The sequence below is a fragment of the Mastigoproctus giganteus genome, chromosome 1 (assembly GCF_048544385.1).
Source record: "Mastigoproctus giganteus isolate SK-2022 chromosome 1, ASM4854438v1, whole genome shotgun sequence".
Classification (NCBI taxonomy): Eukaryota; Metazoa; Arthropoda; class Arachnida; order Uropygi; family Thelyphonidae; genus Mastigoproctus; species Mastigoproctus giganteus.
The window spans coordinates 281,239,755-281,262,318 of NC_143575.1; the positions used below are offsets into that span (position 1 = coordinate 281,239,755).

General features: G+C 41.5%; 2 protein-coding genes across 3 annotated transcripts in view; both read right to left on the reverse strand.

The window, feature by feature from the left end:
- Positions 1–22,564, reverse strand: part of LOC150092037 (uncharacterized) — a 321,608-nt gene that overhangs the window by 262,277 nt on the left and 36,767 nt on the right. The window lies entirely within an intron of this gene.
- Positions 17,374–17,754, reverse strand: LOC150092038 (protein ZBED11-like). The gene has a single exon (XM_090371074.1). It carries the CDS (start codon positions 17,752–17,754, stop codon positions 17,374–17,376), a length of 381 nt encoding a protein of 126 aa, XP_090227200.1.

The window sequence follows — 22,564 nt, forward strand, 5'->3', positions numbered from 1 at the left end:
TTATTGCTGATACTGCGTACATTTTGGTAGAAGCATTTAAGGGGAGTTATTGAGACAGTTTGGCATGAGGCTGACATTGGTTGCTATCCCTGTATTATTGTCGATCTTGTGCGGTAGGATGCGGAAGATGTCCGTTCTTTGTACATTTTTACTAGAGTTTCTGGCGGCCAGGTGCTGGTATCTAGCACTTTTAGTTCATCCTGTTTTTCACAAGTGATTGTGAATGAAGAATAGGAGGGATATCTTGTTTTCACAGGTCTCACAGCCACCTTGATCCCTATTTGTTCCTCAAAGAATTTTCGATTTTGTTTGGACGGATGTTATATTGTACATTTTCTCCAATACGTTGGATTGGTTGACTGGTGTGGTTTTGTTGGGGTATGCTGGTGATGTTTCTTGAGTGGGACCGGTCCCCTGAGCTACCAATCTATTTACAGACCTATCTTGGTGAGAAGTTGGATTATTGATCGTTAATGACACTTCCGAAGGGGAATTAGGTCGCGATCGTTCGACGGGTGACTGCTGGGAGACAATATGTGCATAAGTGGGTTTTTTATTGGTGACACCACTCAAGCTTGAGTGTAGGCATGGAGCATTTTGAGACGCTTCATTGTGAGAAACGGTTGCTTCAGATATATAATCGATATCACACCTAAGTTCACAAGGGTGCTCTAATAGAGGTAATTGACTCAATTCGATGGGGGTAGGCAGGTCGCTGTGTTTCCTATTAGTTAAAGATTGTTTTTCTTTAGTACTACTGGTTTGAGGTTTAGTGGGTTTCTTCATACTTTCATGACTATCACGATAAGCTGGTATCGTGTATTCATTTGATGTAGCTCCTTTGACATTTCGATGGTTTTGTTCTATGACAGAAGGCTGGTTCACAACGGTGAACTTATTTCTAATTACTTCTGCCTTTACTAGTTGTACTTCTTCAAGTAGGCTTGAGTTTTGTGCTTTAATGTGCTTAATCTCATTAATGAGAGTATTCAGCTGACTGTTTATGAGAATCACATAATCATTACTTATCCGGGGGTAGTTTTCCCCTTGTATCGAAGTTGTTGCCGTTTGGCAATATTTAGTGGCCGAGGTAGCTACGTCATGCATAACTTCTTCAGGGTGGCATTCAATTGTCCTGTAGTGCAACAGAGAAGTGGAGACAGCATCGTCATCTGTGGGGGAATGATTGTCGCCCTCGGCGATTTGTACCTGTTCATCGGTGGTTTCAGGTGTGGTGCTTCTGCTAAGGTATGGTAGGATAGTGTTTTTTTCCTGTGCAGATGATATAGTTTCAGTCGATGTGCAGGGTATCACATCATGTTGGGAAAGTGCCCTTAATCCCTCGTTGTCAGGTATTTCCTTGCATGAAACACAAGAAAATTTCTTCTTACGTTGCATATGCATTAGTGGCGAGTTTGGGCCCCCTCTCTTAACGAGGATTCACTTACATCTACGAAGCAATCTTCGTGATTACAAACTCTTTTGTAAAATGATGAATGCACGCGCACCAATATTTGGCGACACTTCAATTGTAATTTTGATAAAAGCCACTCCTTTTCATCATTTGAGAAAACAAATACACTCGCGTTAGGTTTCCTGTAATTAGAAACGCGTGCACACACGCTGCACTTGAACGCCATCTTTTTAACGAAGCACTACTCGCAAGAAACACGTGGTAAAGTGGGGTTTAAAGACTTACTTCCGAGTTTCCAGTTACAACCGAATAAATCGATCTCCATTTCGCTATTAATAAACTTCTGATTCTGTTCAACGTCAGAAATATAAAAGCATTAAAAGACTAAAAGTATTTATGAGAAAGCTAAATAATCTCTTGGCTTTTGTTCAAAGTACTGATCGATCGGGGTTTAAAAATTCGAAATTTAACAAACTTAACCGTGGTGATATCCTGAACAGTTGCTGTTGATAACTCAGATTCCCTTAACTGGAAGAAGGTAGTCAACAAAACACTAGACAGGCTATTTTCTGAGGATAACATTAATCTGGATTTGCCAATTCATTCTGATGAGAGAGAGAAATGAAAACTCTCCTTCTTCCACTCCACCTTTTACGTTAGAAGAGGTAAAAGCTGAGGTCTTCTCCATGCGAAAGGATAAATCTCCAAGAACGTACACGAATGAAACGGTTCTTGCCAAGATTATATAATACCTGTCCTGAGTCGTCTACTTTTCCAACTATCTCTTCCAAGAATTATCCCGAAGCCTGACAAACCCATCGATGATCTTAAATCACACAGGTCTATTGCGCTAATATCACATCTTGGCAAACTCCTTGCCCAACTAATCGCTTATAGAATTAATGTACTCCGTGCAGAAAGTAAGGCGTAAATAAATTCGAAAATTGACCTTTCAATAGGAGGAAGTTACTGTTCTTTGTACGCTTTCTGACTGGACAATTGACAACAAATTAATTGTTTCTGTAACGAAATCGCAAATGATAATATTTGAGGAAAGCGAAACCTCCCATTGTCAAGTATGGAGAGACTTCTCCTCCACTTGTCAAGACACACACGCACACACATCTTGGCTTTGGTTTTTTTTTTTTTTTTTTGGTTTTTAGGAGCATTAGCAACTAAGGCCATATTGCTCGGGGATATGCGGTGGTCATTCCCTGACCTTTTCGTATGCTCCGTATTTGGTGGTGACGGGCTCGAACCCCGGTCTAATCAAGAAGCGTGTGCTACGCACTGCTGTTCCTTCCCACCTGGCTACGGAGGCGCCGCATACATCTTGGCGTTCTGTTTCACAATCGTCTTCCTTCCACATACCTCGCTATGAAAGTTTAAAAATTTGCCGCTGTGATCTTCAGAGTGTCCCGCTTTGGCTGAAGATTGAAGAATAATTCTTCATAAGAGCGGTTTCGTACCTGGTGTAACGTATGGTTTAGACGGGCTGCCCTTCTCACTACCCAGGCGCGGTTGCCAACTACTCAACCATCTTTTCTTCTGGTAATGTTAAGAACGTGCCGAACAGTATCTTATTAGCTTATTTCTTATTGACAACCTTATTTCTCTTCTGGAAATGAACACGCCCTTATTTCGAACCAACAGAAGCTTCATTGCCTTCCAAAACTTTGGCAAGAAATTATTTGAAAGACCACCAACATCGTCTTTGGCCTAAGTTCTCCTGGAATTGCGAATTCTAGAGCTTCAACTTTTTAAATATACCAATAGTCTCCTATTCAACAAAATCACCATAAACTGCTGAGTCCACATTCTTTCAATGTGTTCGACCCCTTCTGATGGACCGAAGACCCATCGCTCTGCTGCTCTTTAAGTGTATTATTAAGGGGCATGTCTTCAGGCGTGACGCTGGTATCTCTGGGTTGATCCCTTCTTTACGTCTCCTAGTGATGTGGTCTCCTTCATCTATGGGACTGCAAATTTTTATTTTTTGCTTTGTTCATGTTGAAGAGCGTGTATACAATTGTTGCCCACCTCCTTGTGGTGTGGACGGGTACCGGGTAAGAGCTGATCGGTGTGCTCCCTGGTAGCAAGTCACTAGAAACAAGTAAACAATGCTACACTAATTTCCGGCCATTTTATGTTGAGTTCTGTATCAGGGCAGAGTGGAACTAACGTTTAGGGCTTACACAAGATATACGCCCCATTTTTCTATTTTTTGCAGTTGTCATCAATTCAGTAATAACTCCCTTTATAAATCGAACTCCGGGGAAAGAGAAGGTGGGGATTGGGGGAGGAGTGCCGATACGCCCGTCTTAGAACTTGCAAATGAGCCTCGCAGTAATCTCGTCCATCTTATCCAAATCCCATTTCGGCGAAATCATCGCTCAGTGGACATTTTCAATGAACATTTCTTAAGGACCCCCGGATGCCCACCCCAATATATGCAAATCCAATTATTAGCGAGTTCATCGATTTTGGCATTAGCATTTATTAAGCGCGTGAAGACCCTCCGTTAATGGAAAGTGCAAATAAGAGAACAAAGCCGCCATCATCCGGCATTAACTTAATAATCTTCTTTCGTGTCTCGCGCAGTCATTACCCGTTATTTCTTAATTTGATGTCGAGACTCCCCCCACCCACCCCGGAAAACATCGCGAATCGATCGGCGTAACAAGATTCCGTTTCCTCCTCATCATCCATCCCACTTCGGTGCGAATTTTGGGCGACCTTCCACCGAAAACGAGCCCGTGCGACCGAGTGAAGGACCTCCCCTTTGACGAAATGATTCGCCACGATTTACAAGGACAGTCGTTCGTTGCCTTTTCCAATGCGCGGTAAGAAAAACGGGAAGTGGTGAAAGCAGTTCGGGACACGAAAGTGTGTCCCCCAACTACGTGGGGGACACACTTATTTTCGCAAAGATCTGACGAGAGTGCGTGCTTCCACTAATCGGGATATTATACCAGACGAACTTAATGAGCAGGGATTGCGAGACCCGCTGTTGTACCGGATTCGCATAACAGACGATATCAAGTGACGCGCTCCGTAGAAACAAAATTTATTTGTTCTTTACTTTAAAATGGGAGTTCCCCGGGGCTCTGCTCTCGGACAACCACCACTGTTTGGCGGTTTGTCATCGTTGCTTTGTCCACGGGGGACACTTGTTTCGAACATTAAGCCCGCATGACTGCTAAATCCGTGTTGCATGTCCGCAGTATCCGCGCACTGCCTTCTGTATCCTGTGACCCTGTGCGATTGTCCCGCACTGTAAACGGAAAATTTGTTGTTGTTATTTGTTTTTTAGGAGCATTAGCAACTAAGGCCATATTGCTCCGGGGATATGCGGTGGTCATTCCCTGACCTTTCCGCATCCTCCGTATTTGATGGGCACGAACCCCGGTCTAATCAAGAAGCGTGTGCTACGCACTGCTGCTCCTGTCCACCTGGCTACGGAAAATTTCTTTCTTTCTTTAATTCCGTTATTAAAAGCGACATGAAGTGCGTCAGATCACGCATTTTGTTGTTTTATTACGGGCCGACAACCCTTTTTTTATATTTTGTAAATGCATTCTCACTGCTGCGGTACGGGGATACGCTGAAAGCGAGTGAACTGTACGAATGTCAAACTGCGACATTTGGCGATACCCCCGGGGATCGATCGCAGTGATTTGGGGTCGTGGTTTTCAATAGGGCAAAGTTCCGCGCCCGAATTTTCCCAGGGAGGTCCGACTTCGGATGTCTCTCGTCCGCAGCCACTTCGCGCTTTCGGTCTTCTGCGCTTCACCGTGCGACAGGTGCGTACCACGCGTGTGCGCGCGCGCGCGCACACACACACACATACACAGTGCGTCGATTGGAGTTCGCCGCACTTGTCCGCCAACCATCCCGGATCAACGGAAGAAAATTCGCGAAATAAAGGGGGCTGGGAGAGGGGGGGCACGTAGTACGCTTTTCCCCCATTAAGTGGTGACGAACTTCTGTCATCGGAGTGCACACAAATGAAACGATCGCTGTTTTCAAATGACCCTCGTAGATATTACATAAAACCAGTTCCAAAAATAAACAATCCTAAAACCAGTAAAGATTTCAGGCTCATCTCAATCGGATGCTCTCTGTAAACAATATTTGAAAAAGCAATCCTCAACACCATCAATCAGCACTGCTTTTGGGACAGGCCACAATACTTACATTCTGTGCTTCCTCGAAGGTCGACTATTACTAATTTAATGGAGACTCTACTCCGAATACAGCTAGCTTTAAACAATAAACAACAGTTGGACATCGTCTTCCTGGATGTAACAGCAGGCTTCGACGACGTCTCAATCCCAGCTATAACAGTAATCCTCAAAGAGTATTTCCTCATTTCAGGAAGCACTTTAAGCATTCTCACTAACACCCTTCAAGAAAGACAAATTATCGCAATAAACGGGAAACAAACAGCAACTTACTGTATCTCTAGGGGGCGTATTGTCCGTCACTTTCTTCGCAATAGCACTAGCCCCATTTTTATGCTGACGATTTGAAATTTTTTGTAATCTCTAAAGAACAAGAAACTGCACCCCATCTATCAGAGGAAGCGAACGAGGCAATCAGGAAACTTGAAGAATATCTGCACTACATTGGCCTGAAACTTAATGAAAATAAAACTGCCCAAATGACCTTCACCAACAAAAAGAAGAAAAATGAAATTACGATTTTTGTGAACAATACCAGAATCCAAAATTCCCCCGCACATGTTGACCTTGGCCTTAAGTGGGATGAAGGATTAAACTTCATACCTCACTTCGAACACATTAGGAAAAAGACATACGCAGCACTGTGGAGCACTAGACAAGAACTCACCGGTCTCCGAAGCCCTCATCTTATAATTCAATACATCCTTAAATGCGTTACACCGATTCCGTTGTACGCATCGACCATCTGGTCATCGGCCCCCGAGAACAACATCAAGGCCTTCTTAGGAGTAGAATACTGGCTCCTGAGATGGCTAAACAAGATCGCCGGGAAACCGTTTACCATCTCAAGAGCGGTCTTGTCTGCCAATCTGGACATCACACCCTGGAAGTATATCATCACAACCAGAAACATCTTAACTCTGGCAAAGCTACTAACGGAGAGAATAGATTCGCTGAAAGTGGGAAACGTGATCACTCGCCCCCGGATGATACGACCGAGAATAAACAGAGAAGAACCAAGTCTGAAGTGCCAACTGACTCAATTGGACTCTTTGGGGAGATTTTTCCCAGCAAATACTGTGAATTATTTTAGTGATTTAAATATAGATGCAGAGAAACTATGTACAGACAAAATGTATAGGACAGAAATCTTTGGTAATGTGTACGGGCAGGTACAAATATAATAAGAAGACTAATTTAATAATTTATATAATAATATTTAGCATTTAACAACCATTCGCAATTAATCCATTAACACATATTCTGTGTTTTTGCATCTCCAAATTTTGTAAATAAGTTCATGTAAATATGCTCGTAAATATTGATATAATGTAACCACACCCTCTAGCCACGTGCTGTCTATGGGTGTCTCGTAAGAGAAATAAACAGATAATAATACTTTCGTGTACAAGAACACCGACCTGGCGTCTGCATTCTCAGTCTCCCCTCCCCCATTCGACTTCTCAATCTTGTTCCGATTACAACTGAAATACGTTTTAAACTCCTTCAATTAAAAAAGTAAAAAAAAATTCAAATAATCTCCCTTTTCTTTTTTTTTTTTTTTTTTTTTCAAATTTCGTTTCTTGTGCGAGTGAAAACTTCTTTTTCCAAAATGAGTAAAAATTAATTAAAGCGAAGCAGACACTTCGGCCTGGGCGGTGACTCCGTGGGACACTCGGACGAACTTCGAAGCGGGTCGCGTCACTCGAGGGAGTTTCGGCTGCATCCGTTACGGCACCAATTAAAGGGTGATGGCGTCCGTTTCATTTTGCCTTTTCTCCGCCGTGTCATTCGAAGATCGGCATTATTGCGACACATCGTGACGCGGGGAAGGTTGCGGTGGATGCCCGTACCACCAACACCCGCACCGCGGGGTTTCCGACTCGCAAACATCACGAGGTGAGCGCGTGATGTCACAACGGGTGACGCGGCGCTTTGCTTAATACGCTCTCCACTTCGTGGCGCAGCCAGTTGGTCACGTGTCACGCCACACTCGAAATACGTTTCCTCTATAACCCCCGAATAACCCGCCCCACATACGTAAAACGTCTCGACGGTTCAATTTTAAATCGAAAGAATATTTTTGCAATTTTAATGCGCGTTCACCACCAATTTTCTCAAACGAGGGCAGAAACGTCGCAACCTCGTTTCGAGGGATGTCCTTCCTGCGTATTGCGAAGTTGGTTTGTTCGTCCGTTTTGAGGTTTTAATGCGCATCAGCGTCTGAGGTAAAAAAAGTGAAGTAGCGCCGCGGCAAATAACAAATTGCGAAATAACTGAAAGCAAAAAAGAAAAAAAAAGCTGCATCACCAGCGCAGTGTCGCGATGTGCGTAATTTGTGCCTGTTGGAACTTTTGAATAACCAAAAGACTAAACAAGCTTCTGACCTCATTCCTTTCCGAGGCTTCAATTCGAAACTTGCCGCCATTGTCGTAGCATTTTACGTCGATAATTTATTTATTTATTAATTAATTTATATTAATTAATTTATTTATTTATATTAATATTTTATTTTGTGTTACGATTGTTGGGAGATAACAGCCAGCAAGATGGAGGGAGAACACATAAGCCAGAGGCTTTTTAGGGGGTGTTCCCTTTGAAAAAGATAACAATAAAAACAGATACACCATGAATTGGACATATTTCTACATTCCATTACAGAGACTTCGTAAACCAACCACACATGTCGCGTGGTTAACAACAGTACATACTTATAATTACATTGCGAGTACTTTTACAATAACCAGCATGAAAGAAAAACAATTGTGAAATAATTGCGTAGAGTGTTACAAGCTTTTTGACAGCTGTTCCTTCAACTTGTTTACATAATTTCCAAACTGGTATGCATTGTGGAAAGTTCAGGAGTTGAGTTGAAGGTGATTTAGATCAGACATTCCTGGTGATGTGTTCAGTCAGGAGCTGCTTGAACTTGCTTAGTGAAATGGCATTTTTGATGTTTTCAGGAAGATTATTCCAGGTTTTTGCGCCTCTGTATTTTATATTTTTCGGACCAATGGCTTTTCTAAAAATCGGAACCTTCAGGCTCGCTTCATTTCTTAAATTATTCCTTCTTCTTCTTTTGTTATAAAAAAGGATCTGAAGAGGGGAGGAAAGTTTGCTGTTTTCAAAGCATTGTAGACAAAGACCGCCTCAGCTTTTTGTATCAGTTGGTAGATGCTTATGTGGACATGTGTTTTGTAAAGGGCGGCTCCTAGAACGTCTGTTCAACTCCGCCTGGTATCTCTGTGAAGAACAGAATCACTACAAATGGGCCAGATATGTGTGTGACGTCGGTTTGTGTGTATTATGTGTGTGTTCTGTTTTTCTGTTCTGGCCTCTTGGCTACCCAGAAGCATCAGTCACCTGGACAGATGATTCTGGGTACTCGTCCACACCACGGGAAGGTGGGCCAGTCCCAATATACCACGTAACGTCTCAAACGAAACTCTGATTCACCTGATGTTGTCAAAAGGTGGACCAGATTCCTCTGGGGGCCCATTCCAGAGGAAGTGAAACAAAAAAAAAAAAAAAAAAAAGATCCCATGATGTAATTAATAAATAAGAAAAAAATAAAAATAAATAAATAAAAAAAAATCCCGTGGTGTAATTAAAAAAAAAAGGGGGCAGAGAGAAGCTACACTACTGGAGAGTGGGGAGACGAAAAAATAAAAAAATAAAATAAATAAATAAAAATAAATTAAAAATAAAAGTTCTAAGCTGCTGTATGGAGATCACCATTCGGAGCCTCCGTTATTCTGTACGAGGCTTTCCTGCGCGTGAATACTTGCACTGAGAAGTTCTGGAAGGCAGCAAGGTTCTGTGGTGTCTGCAACAGAATGTCCAGTTGGTTTTCAGTGAGAGGGATGGTATTTACTAGGTCTTGCCTCAGGTCCTCATAGAGAGCGCACTCATAGAGAAGGTGGAACCAATTCTCCTTGGCCCCGCGGTAGCAAACGTCTATGGGTATTAGGCCTAGTTGGAAGAGCTTCTCGTTCAATGAGCCATGCCCAGTGACTAGGAATGATGTCTCAAGAGTTAGAGAGAGCCACTTCTGTGCCGACTTAGAGGAGGGGAAAGTCACATCTGGTAGGAACCTCCTTGTAGCTGCTCCTTTGGTGGAAGTGTCCCACCTTGTCTGCCAGATATTTATCATCTCATTATAACAGCGTCTTTTCTCTGCCTTAGGGTCAGTGTTCAGGTTTAGCTCAATGTCTAAGATCTTGGTTGGAATTTTCTTGTTGATTCTAAAGGTCAGGCCACGGAAGGTTACATACAAGTCCAGTGGAAGGGTCCCAGCTAAGACCTGTATAGCAGCAGTGGATACTGTCCTGCATACCCTATGGGTAGCCAGAAGCATTGTCCGTTGTATAGAGCCTAATTTGCATATCATATTAACCAATCTAGCTCTGTGGAACCAAGCAGCTGCAGCATACGTCACGATCGGAAGGAAGACTCGTGATTCTGATGATTGAGCCTGAAAATTTTTTCACCTTGGAGGCGAGATGGATGAGGTGGGGGTGAAAACTTAATTTGTGATCCAGAACCACCCCTAGCACAGTGGTCTGTGTGACAATGGGAAGCTTAAGAGTTTCGCTTCCACAAGGAATCTCGTACGTTACATTACGTTCCTTCCACTCTTTACTCGATCACCCCCGGTGTGCTACGAATCGCCGCGCAATTACAGCCACTCCTCGACTTACACAATACTCGAGTTACGTAAATTCGACTTCGCGTAAGTGTTTGCGGCCGGCGCAAACTTAAAAAAAATTGTGGAAACGTATTTTGCATCCCGTAGAAATAAATGGGGGTATCGCGAGAATATCGTAACGTGAACCCAATGACACATTGTTTGTTTTGTTTTTTTTTTGGTTTTTTTTTTGTAATTTGATCCAAGTCCTTGGAAGTTGAAAATTTCTCTATATTACTAATCTGTTTATCCCTCTAAAAAGTCATATTTATAATGGAAATCGCACTACCCTTCCATCATTATCACACATGTTCCGTTATAAGAATCAATTTCGAACGCCTTTGTGACATTTTTCCAAAGCACGTTTCTGGAAGTGACAAACAAAAACAGTTCGCACTTTCCGGCCAATTGGGCTTTTCTGTTCGTGCATCTCATTATAAACGGGTACTCGATCTCCTTCCATTTGCGATAACTGCAATTCTGTGGGTTTTTGCGTTACGGTCAATTTATTGCCCTTCACTGAAAGCTTCGATCACATAAAAAACGAATAAATAAAATTTCGGAATCTTCTCTTCGTTCCTACTTAGGTATTACGATGATGAAAGGAAAGGGCAAGCGGTGGTAGTGCCTGGAAACGAAACAAAATTGATTTTGAAATGAAGATGAAAATGATTAAGAAGTACGAAGCGGGACAAAGTTTGTCATCTGTTGCCAGGGAAATACGTCTCGCTGCTTCAACAGTGAATACCACTTAGCATTAGAAGAGGCGAAAGATGCAACAAAGCAAGCTTATGCAGCATCAGCCAAAAAAAACCTCCCACTGCACCCATCCGCAAATCTTTGTCTAGTTGTTTCATAAAATGCCTGCGCTAGATATAAACTAGTCTGTAACCAAGTCACAAAGGAGGTTAGGCAGGCGAAGGCAGATTACGAAAAATCTTTGTCAAAGGACTCAAAGAAAAACAGCAAAGAGTTCTTTACGCACGTCAACTGTAGATGGAAGTGGATGAATCAGATTGGTCCGCTTCATATCGATGGCAGCTATCTGCGCAGATAGCTGCCATATTAAGTGAGTATGTTGCATCTACATTCACACATGAGAAATTCTATTCGGAGAACAGAGGTTTATTAAACTCTAACAAAGAGCTCAATCATTTTGTAATAACTGAGAGCAAAATGAAGGCAAATTTTTGAAGTGATTCGGATCTACCCAGTTATATTAAAGGAGGTAGCGAAGGAAGTAAGCAAACCCTTAGAAATAATTACGAGAGCGTCGGTGGACTCAGGGGAGATCCCCATGGACTGCAGATGGGCAAATATGTATCCCCAAATACCAAAGGGGGAGCTAAGAGTGACACGCGTAATTACAGAACTGTCAGTTTAACTTCTGTTCTGGTCAGATTAATAATAGAGTCACTTCGGTAAGGAAGCTCTGCAGAATCATCTAGAAAAGACAGCAGTAATAATTCAGACACAGCGTGGGTTTGTCAAGGGGAAGTCTGATCTGACCAATTCGATTGATACTATCATGTGGTCACAAAGAACTGGTTGCAAAGAATAATTTTGATATCATATACTTGGATTTCAGGAAAACTTTTCAGACTGTTGCACACGGAAGCCTACTGCACAAATTGAGGAGCTTAAGGATAAGTTGCTTAATGGATAAAAGGATGGTTGAGTGGGAGAAGACAATGTGGTAATCAATGTACACTGTGATTCGTGGACTAAAGTTAATAGCGGAATTCCTCAGGATTCGGTTTTGAACCCACTGTTGTTTTGCATCCCCAATGTCGAAGTTTGCAGATGATACAAAGGTTGGCAGGGTTCTTAATGACAGTATGATACTGCAACAGGATCAAGAAAAGTTGAACAGATGGGCTGATAGGTAGCAACTGAAGTTTAACATTGGAAATGTAAAATACTGCATATAGGAAGCAATAACCCCAGAGCAACGTATCAACTCTTTGGTACTACACTGACAGTGGTAGAGAACGAAAAGGACCTGGGGGTATTTGTTCAGTCAGATATGAAGTTTTCTGAGCAGTGCAGACGGGCTGCAAGAGTAGCTTCATGGTGTCTTGTCAATGATATACAGGAATTTTTCTAGCAGGGATAAGGAGGTGATTATCCCTTTGTATAAGTGAGTGGCAATGATCAGGCCACACCTTGAGTACTATATAGAGGTCCTGAGGCCTCATTTTAAGAAGGATGTAGAGCTGTTGGAGCACGTACAGAGAAGGGCAACAAGGTTAGTGAATGGAACAAAGGGTTGCTCTTACGAAGAAAGGCTTAAGTTCTGTAAATTGCAGTGTGTTGACACTAGGCACCTACGAGGTGATCTGGTTGAGGTGTATAAGACCTTCAATGGTTTGAGGAGCTCAGTCTTGGCGGTATACTTCCACTTGCTGAGATTACAAACCTGAGTGGGCATAAATTCAAATTGAGGAAAGACAGTTGTAGAATAGATGTTCGGAAATTTGCCTTTAGTCAGCGGATAGTTTATTGGTGGAGCAGACTTCCATCTGTCGTTGATAGTTGGAAGTTGATAGCTTAAATAAATTCAAGGAAGAAGCGGACAAACTTTTGGAGCGAATGGATGGGTGAAATGGAATTTTTTTTTTTTTTTTTTATGGTGCTACATAAGCTTGCTGTCTAGTATCATGTGTGTCAACTAATGCTAACTAGCACTAAAATTTAGAGATGCCTTCCCCCTCACTCAACGTGTAGTAAAATTTTCCCAACTGATTTTCAAAATTTCCGTCATTTTTTGACAGTTCCATTCCGGAACTGTTGCTGAACAGTTCCGTTACAAAAGTGTTCGGCAACAATTTCGCTACAGTTTTGGCGAAAAACTAAAGGGTCGTTAGAAAAAATTGTAATTTTTTAAAGGGCGATATACAGTACGTAAAAAAATGATGAAGCTGCATTTTTAGTCATTTTTGAAATATATTTAATCAGCCGAGTCCAACCCACTGAACACCTGAACCACCAGCGAATGGAATTCGAACGAGAGGGCTTTCTAACTACAGTTCTTCGATATTAATCTTTACTTCTTTTTGGACACAATTTTGGCGAAATATTCGCCACACGTACACTAGTGGTAAATAATATGGGGGGGGGGGGAGAAAGGAGAGAAAAAAATACATTTTTTGGCATTTTTCACTATTTTTTTGCGCAAACTCCATTTAGACAAGAGGGATCGGGGTCAAATTTATTGTCTAATAAAAGTGTCCGCCCTGCTCGGATCACTTTTCAGCCGCTCCTAGTGTGCTCGGAAATGAACAGAAGAAAGAAGCTTCGGTGCTATCGCAGTTCCCCTTGACATTTCGCTTAAATCCAAGATGAAGGTGGGACATCTCTCTGTCAAGTTTAAACTGACCACACTAACCGATAAAATTATGGGAAGCGCATTCAGTCCTTTTCTGTACAGCGACTAAAATTTTTGAATTCTTTGGCGCCGCTTTTTTTTATGATAACCGCGAGCACGAGACGTATTAGAACCTATAGTACTCTTAGTACCGTTGAAAGTTGAGAAGATGAAAGAAGGCACTCGTTGACACGACTCGAACTTCTGAAGATTGTAATTTCGGGAAATACGTATAAAGGGAGGGTGTTCCAGAAGACGGAAGTTGAATGAGGAGGAAGAAAAAGTTGGTCCTGCGAGTTTGAAGTTGGAAAGTCAAAGGATGTTGACCGGTTTCGGCACGTGTTCGGACTGCATTGGAAGAGGGAACAGGAATTGTTGAGAAGAACAGCGGAAGGAAAGGCAGCGAAAGAGAACGTGTGAGACAGACAGCGAAGAGGTGCTCGGACTTACGCATAATTCCATTAAAGAAAACAAAAGAGGGTCATCTCGGTCACAACGTTGTCATCGTCAAAAATAGAGGCGCTCAACCGTAAGCACTTCCTTCGGCGATAAACGACAGTTTCGATTCGTCGATCCATTCGTGAGTGCACTTCCGGTTCGAAGCTCCGTTCGAGACGAACGCAATTTCAAACTGAAAGCGCGGTTTTTCCGCGTCCTGATGTCTGACGCAGATGTCACGACGTTACCTGACCTCTTCTACGGACTTCATCCGTTAATTTTAAGCCGCAGTAGACGAGTGGTCGCGCAAAGGGAGCATCAGTACAAGTGCTTCGAGTGACCACTAAATACGACGCTGTTCGTTGTATTCTGTGCACGCTGTGAACTCATCCGACTGTCCGGAGTGTAAACGGAAAAATTCCTTTTAATACGAAATAAAACATTAAAAGAATTTAAAACATTAAAAGAAGTTCTTTAAACGAGAGTTCAATTTGAAATGAACCGCGCATTTCATCGGGAATAAAAACTTTTCGCTCGTTAATAAAGTTCTTAAAGTTTTAATTAATTTCTTCTTATTAAAGGAAAGTGTACGCACGGACTTCAGTCTGCCGCTTTCGATATGTCAAATAATCATTTTTTTTATTATTTTTTATTTTTTTCAAATATAATCACGCGATATAAACATCGAACTGCATTTTATTTAAAAAAAAAAAAAAAGCGGAAAAGTCGATTAAAAGTATTATGGAATGCGCTGGAAGTCTCGCTCCCGCTGACACGCATTCACCCGGTTCAGTGTTCACGAACCTCGCGAAGAACGAGTTCATCAAGTGGGGAGGGGGGGGGGCAGTTCTCGGTGTTTTGCCGCAGTTGGGATCGTTTACATAAGCCGCATTCACCAGCGCACCCAAAATTAAAAATTTAGAAGGCATCTGTCTTATGCACCTCATTGAACTCGTACTGCTCATTGCTGTCACGATGAAACTGCTCTCGTCTAACAATCTCATCCGCACCCACTGTCTCTCTGGCGCAGTAACCAATGCGCGAAACTGAAATATCGCGAGGCGGGTATTTAAGATCCTTTTTGAGAAGAATCGATGATTAAAATGAATCCGCGAATGCAAACTAATGTAAATCGCACGTGCGAGCGCCATTTCTAACGGCGACGCTTAATTTCTGGACGTTAATGACTTCGGTGAACGCGTTGAGACTCGCTCCTTGTCTGGCTCGAAGGCCCCATTATTATTAAAATTACTCTAAAAATTGCGAGCAGAAATCGCACCCCAACACGACCGCGTTTATTCGACGAGCATCCCCTTACAAAAGCTTTTCCGGCTTCTCGGTCGCACGTAATCTCGCAGATTTCGCGCGAGCTGTGCGAGATCGTAGGTGGCCAAGAAACCGGAAAACATCTCGCGACTTAATGCTCGTCAAATAAATAATGTGAGGGGGGAGGGGAGGGAAGGGGTGAATTCTGTTTGACAATTTTTAGAAGCAGATGGACGGAAGTAACCCACGAAAATTACGATGGGCTTAAAGTCGACATTAAACGAAAATCGGCTTATTCGACAAAATCCCCCGCACAGCCTTCAAGCCAGGAGGGCGAATACGCTTTAGCTTCACCAGGTTCACTCTCGTAAGGCAATTCATTAAACACGAGTGCTACGAAACTGCGGAGCACGAACATTTTGAGAGGGGTCTGCCGACATTTTTATTTGAACTACAGATGGTAAGGAATGAACTCAACCTTCTTCCATCGTTGCTGTTATGGGCTGTGCATCCACGCGAAACTAGTCACCGATTGCAACGACTCGGCTTTCATTTCATACGAGAAGCGGGGGGGGGGGAGAAAGGAATTCGTGAACTAATTATTACGGACGAGAAAACTTTCACGAACAATCGCAATTGTTACCCTTCCCTTTTTTTGGAAATGTTTACGGCGCCGCTTTAAAAAAAGCACTTTTAGATGTTAACTGGAAACGTTTGAAGTAGTTGAAGGCAACGGACAAGTCTTCGAGTATTTGCATCGAAATGCCATCCGGACTGCAGTTCGCATATCTTAAGGCACTGTTTCCCAACCTTTATCGGGTCGCCAGCCCCTTTTATAATAGCCAAGTAACCCGCGATCCCCCCCCCCCCATTTGCATAAAAATGCATTTTTAACGGGGTAAAGAAAACACATTAAAAATAGATTTTTCGGAACGTAATTCTAACCTAATATTTAATGCTATGGTCGTCCTTGCATCTGGGCAACCAGCTTCAAAATTCGCCGCTGAGGGTTTGTTGAAGCCAACCTCCTGTCATCCTCAACATTCACTCTGTTTCTTGCCTTCGTTTTGATATGAAGAAGCGTTGAAAATCCACTCTCGCAGATGCTTCTTGCAAAGTTAATTACTTCTGCAACCAATGCACCGAACCTAGCCAACATAATAGCTCCCACCAACAGAGAAAACTCAAGAAACCAACAACAATTCAAATCCAAACTCTCCAGACTAAAACAAATGGAGAGGATGTTCCCCAATGCATCCCTTCTCCTCATAAATTATCACAACATTGATTGTAAGAGGTTGCTCAACTCTGAAGCCTACAGGAGTCTCATTTGCAAACAAATTATGAGAAATACAAACAGCAACCCAACAACTACATCCGAGAGCCAAATGTGATGTTCTTCAATATATATTTTTGATCATTATAATTCATATTCGTTGTTAATGTATATATAGAATATGCTATATGTTTTTATATATACATATATATATATATATATATATATATATTTGTCTCCTTTGTATTCTGAATTTATGCCCCTAGCCTAGTGCTGTGATGGGCTTGCTGTAGTTGCAATAATGAAAATTTATTTATTTATTTATATGCAGAGGCAAATGGAAGTAAAACTCGAAAGGCAAGCACGGTGACATTTGGATATGACTGATACACAGCACACCAGAACTGAGTCAGCAATTTTTCATAAAACAAATTACGTGCAGAGGAATCGTTCCGCAGATCTAAGAATTCATCCTGTACTTAATCGGGAATGCTGGCTACATTCAGGGAAACAGAGAATGTGTTTCGTACCAGTGCAGCTTCTTCTTCTGTAAGCTCAGGGAAGTACATCCGAAATTCCTTTTCAAGGGATTCAAGGTGCCCAGTAATCTCCTCCTTCAGATTGTCATCCAGTTCGCCTTCAGATTCCTCAACCACACTGCAGAGTTTTTTGAACGTGGCAATTTTTCCAAGATTTACTTTCCGACCCCAGTTTTGCAGCTTGGATACAAAAACTTGAAGATTATCCAATTTCAGGACAATGTGTGTTTCCTTTACCTGAAGTTTCAGGTTCAGCTGGTATAAAATGTCTGCCAAGTAATGTCTTCCAAGCTTCATCATTAAAGTAAGCCACAAGCTCATGTTTCCCTTGCACTTCGAGGAAAAACTTGATTTCATCTTTCAATTCAAACTCACGATTGACAACATTTCCTTTCGACAGCCAGCGTACAGCAGTGTAGAAAAGAAGAACCTCGTGATCAGAATTAGTGTCTTTACAGAGTTCTTTAAGCAGACGGGTGTTGAGGGCTCCAGATTTGATGTAATTCACAGTTTTGATCAGAGAATCAAGTGCCTCTTGCAGAGGAGCTGGTGTCTTATTGGCAAGTTGATATCGGTGAATCATTCAGTGAATGTCCTTTGCTTGGGGAGCAAGTTCTTTCACTTTTGTGTGAAAGCCGGAATTTGACTCTAGCAAAGCTGGTGCTCCATCTGTACAAACCCCACAGACATTTTTCCACCGTAGTCCTCCAGTTTCAAAAAAGGTATTCAATCTACCGGCCGGATCTTCTGTGCCATATTGACCTTCACGCTCCAGTGGTGGCTACTAGACAGAAGACTACATTCCACATCGGTAACTCCAGATTAGAGATATCCAGGAACTCCTTCTTCAAAAGAACATTGGCACTCATGTACAAGTTTGACTTGGATATGGCTGTGAACAAGAAACAATTTCATAGAACTATTTGGAGTAGGTTGACTGATTGACGGATGAGTTCTGGGCTAAAGATGTCCTCATTAATTCGTGTGTGTGTGATGATGTCTCCTGCAGCAAACTGCTTTCTGCGAGTTTACATAGCGCTGGACTTGACGTCATGAATATCTTTTTTATTTTTGTCAACTGGGCTTTTCCCGTTTGAATTAACTTTCATTGTACAAAGTATATTTTATTAATTAATTTTATTTTAATAATAATTTTATTTTATTAATTTTTTTATTATTATTTTTTTATTTTTTTTATATTATTTATTATTTTTATTTTTATTTTATTTTATTATTATTCTTTTTTATTCTCTCTTTTTTATTTTATTTTATTTATTTTTTTTATTTTATTTTTATTTTTTTATTTTTTTTTTCTCGGCCCTCCCTGGGAAGCTCAGGCTAACCCCAGGGTCGGCCAGCCAGAGTTCTCTTTCCACATACCTGGTCCAGCTCCCAGTGCCAGTGACGGTAACTAGCAGTCTGTGGTGTTGCACAGACCCTAGGCTAAGCGGCCAGATGAACAACATAACCCGCACTAAGCAAACATGAACATACACTAACATATGATATCTGGCCTTGACAGTACTGTACTGTCTTACTTCACAAGAGATTCAAATGCGGAGTTGTGCGAAAGCACCGGTGCCGCTTGTCAAAAAACACTATGTCACTATGTCACTATGTACAAAGTATATTAGTCTAACATTTATTTTTATGTTTTGTACAACCTTTGCTCTGTTATACACTGGGCGAATACCTGTTGTGTATATTGTATGTTAAAAATAAAAAAAAAATAATAAAAAAAATAATACCTTCACCTTTTGTAGTAGTTTCAAGTGCGCAACAAAACGGGAACTCTTCTTTGATGTCATCTGAACAAAGGCAGTTTATGAGAAATCACTAGCAAACAGAGCAAAGAGGGGGGATAAGGAATTCTTCACATATATAAATGCCAAGAAGAGCAGGACAAACCAGATCGGACCTTCACGTAAGGGAAAGGAAATATACTATTAAATACACCAGCTGCCGTTGCAGATGAACTCAACAGTTATTTTGCATCGATATTTACAAATGAAAAGCCTTTTGTGGCAAAGGGAAATTGTGGGAGCGAAGTTAAAAAATATGTAATTAATGATATTGAAATTTCGCAAGATTATTTAATGAAAAAACTTTCAAGCCTACAGACTAGTAAGGCTCCTGGAGTTGATGGAATATACCCTATAATCTTGAGAGAGGCGGCAAGCGAGTGCATTGAACCACTGAGGCTGGTTATGCGAGCATCACTAGACTCTGGGGAGATTCCCTTGGATTGGAAAAGTGCAAATGTATCTCCCATACATAAGGGTGGCTCTAAAAGTGAAGTGGGAAATTATCGACCTGTCAGTCTGACTTCAGTAGTAGGGAAAATCATGGAGGCATTGATCAAGGGTGGAATTCAGGATCATTTGGATAGAATTGAAATTCTCAAGGATACTCAGCATGGTTTTGTAAAGGGAAAATCATGTTTAACAAATCTGGTTCGCTATTTCGAAAGGGTCACTCACGAGCTGGATTTAGGGAATAATTTCGACATTGTTTATTTAGATTTCAGCAAAGCTTTTGACTCAGTCCCACATGAGCGGTTGCTTTATAAGCTGGAACAGGTCGGAATCACTGGGAAAATCCTTAGATGGATAGAAGGATGGCTTCAGGGCAGGAGGCAGAGGGTTGTGATAAATGGCTATTCCTCAGATTGGGTTGATGTAAGAAGTGGGGTTCCCCAAGGATCAGTATTAGGACCACTGTTGTTTTTAATTTTCATAAACGACATTGATGAAGGGATAGAGGGCGTGATGTCTAAATTTGCAGATGATGTTAAAATTGGTAGAGTAGTTAATGATCACTGTCAAGCTGAGCTTCTTCAGAGAGACCTAGATAGACTTCAAGAATGGTCAGAAAAATGGCAGCTGTGCTTTAATCCAACAAAGTGTAAGGTATTACACCTGGGAAACAGTAATCCCAAAATAACTTATTCACTTGGTGGAGTTCAACTAAACCCAGTAGTGGAGGAAAGGGACTTGGGTGTTACGATACGGTCAGACATGAAATTCTCTGAGCATTGTAAACAGGTTGCAAGGAAGGCCCATGGTGTCCTATCGATGATCTATCGAACTTTTGCAAGTAGAGATAGGGACGTGATAATCCCATTATATAAGGCCTATGTTAGACCACACTTGGAATACTGTGTTCAAGTATGGAGACCGCACCTAAAGAAAGACATCGAGCTTCTTGAAAGGGTGCAAAGAAGGGTAACTCGCCTGGTTAGATCGGCAAAAGGGCGTCCTTATGAAGAAAGACTTCGAATATGTGGGTTGCAGAGTTTGGAAACTAGACACCTTAGAGGAGATTTGATTGAGGTGTTTAAGGCTCTGAGAGGGAGGCATCAGTAAAATGAATAAGGACGAAATTTTCAAGATTATAAATGATGCTAGAACTAGGGGACATAAATTCAAGTTACGGGGGGAAATGTTTAGATTGGACTGCAGGAAGTTTTATTTTAGCCAGCGAGTTATAAATTACTGGAATAAGTTGCCTTCATGGGTGGTAGAGGCCGACAGTTTGGGGAAATTCAAAGGTCATCTGGATAGTACTTTCGGGTAAGGGAAGCGCATAGGATGATAGGATTAATTTCCTTTTTATTTAATTTTTAATTTCATTTTATTATTTTTATTTCTTTATTAATTATTATTATTTATTTATTTAATTTTTGTTTTTATCATTGTTTTGTTCGGATTTTTTTTTTTTTTTTTTTTTTTGGCTGGTGCAGCATAAGCCATAGGCTTTCTTGCACCATACGGCCGTTACTAATACATTTCACGAAGACAAGCAACTGAGAAGATGAACTTACGTCCGTTGATTCATCAACTTGAAAATAGAACAAGGGAGAAACTTTGATTTCATTCAAAACCTGCTCTTTCACGCCTACAAACATATCTGAAATGGGTCTCTGAATACTGTTATTGGACAGAGATATTTGTCGCATCTCTATCTCGCTGGCTTCCCCAAGAATTAACTTCACAATCTTCAACACGCAGGGTTCGAAGACCGTTTCTCCAATCGTGTAAGGTTTTTTTTTTTTTTGTTTGGCAATTTTTAATTCGACTTTATATGATGCTTGCACTGCTGCTGTGTTCTGTTGCTGAAAACTTCCTGCAGGATCGAGTCTCAGACGTCTGAGACCAGTTTCATGGTGTCGAAAGTACTCCAAATCCTATAGTGCATGTTCTGGATGCTTTGTCTCTAAGTGACGTTTCAGTTTTGAAAGTTTCATAGATTCGGCACTGAGAACGACATCGCACAAAACGCATTGTGGCTTCTCTATGCCATTGCTGATGAAGGTGGTAAAGTCAAATTTTAGATAGTCTTCTGAATATTTACGTTTTTTCTCCACGGGTATCGATTTAGCACGGACTGATGACGACCTACTGCCGCTCTTTAGATTTTAGAAAGTGCAAGCAGTAACTAACCCGTGCTGGACAGCGGGTGGCTGGTTTCTATCATGGCGCCAACTAAAGGTGGTTGACTATTGGCGAACTAAGATCGCGCCAGTTTGCATTAGACGGCCCATCGCGGAATTATTGAATTATATCACGGCAAACATGGCGGAGGCAGCAAAACATACGGGGTGATCTTCAACTGCGTTAAGAGAGCAACTCACCTTTATTCGATGGTGCGTATTCGACATTCTCTTATTCACACACGAGACGTCGTCCCATTAAAAATGAATTTTGATATTGAATTTTGTTTCCAGTTTATTATTTGTAACGTAGAATTCTATTCTAATGATAACCCTGCATTTGCATATTTTATTTTTAGGGAGTCAATCAAGGTCAGCCGCGGCGGAAATTTGAAAAAATATTAAAGGTCCGCCGTTGCAAATAATTATAACACATTTTATAATATAAAATAAAATGTGTTATAATATTTTAACATTAAAATATAACATTATAACGGGGCTTTTAATATTTTTAAGTACCCGCTGCGGTGGACCTTAAGTCACTTCCTTTCATTTATCAAAAAGCGGTGTTACAACCACTTGTAGAATATTGCGTCGAAACAAGTAAGTGTTGAAAACCTTCGTGGTGAAATTTCCTATAAAAATAACTTTTGCAACTAAAAATAACCGCGGCGAACCCCCAGAAAACACTTTGCGACCTCTCTAAACCTGCTCCACTTCATAAGTTGTAGGAGAGTTCAGTTTCTGAAGTATTTGTCGTCTTGTTTAGCTGCGCAATACAACTACACTTTCAAATGAGTGCAGCGTTCAACATGGCTGGGGTCTCGCTGAACCTAGTCGGTGCCTTTTGAGTGAGGGACGCCTTGTTGGGGAGGCTGCTAAAGATTTCTTCCCATGCGAAAGGAATGCTTGGCTGCAAGCGGTGTTCCGCGTAACCGGGATACGATCGATGGCCGGAACA

Bases quoted from the DNA above. Each gene is read 5' to 3' on its own strand.
- LOC150092038 (XM_090371074.1), bottom strand. From the start codon at position 17,754: ATGATTCACCGATATCAACTTGCCAATAAGACACCAGCTCCTCTGCAA.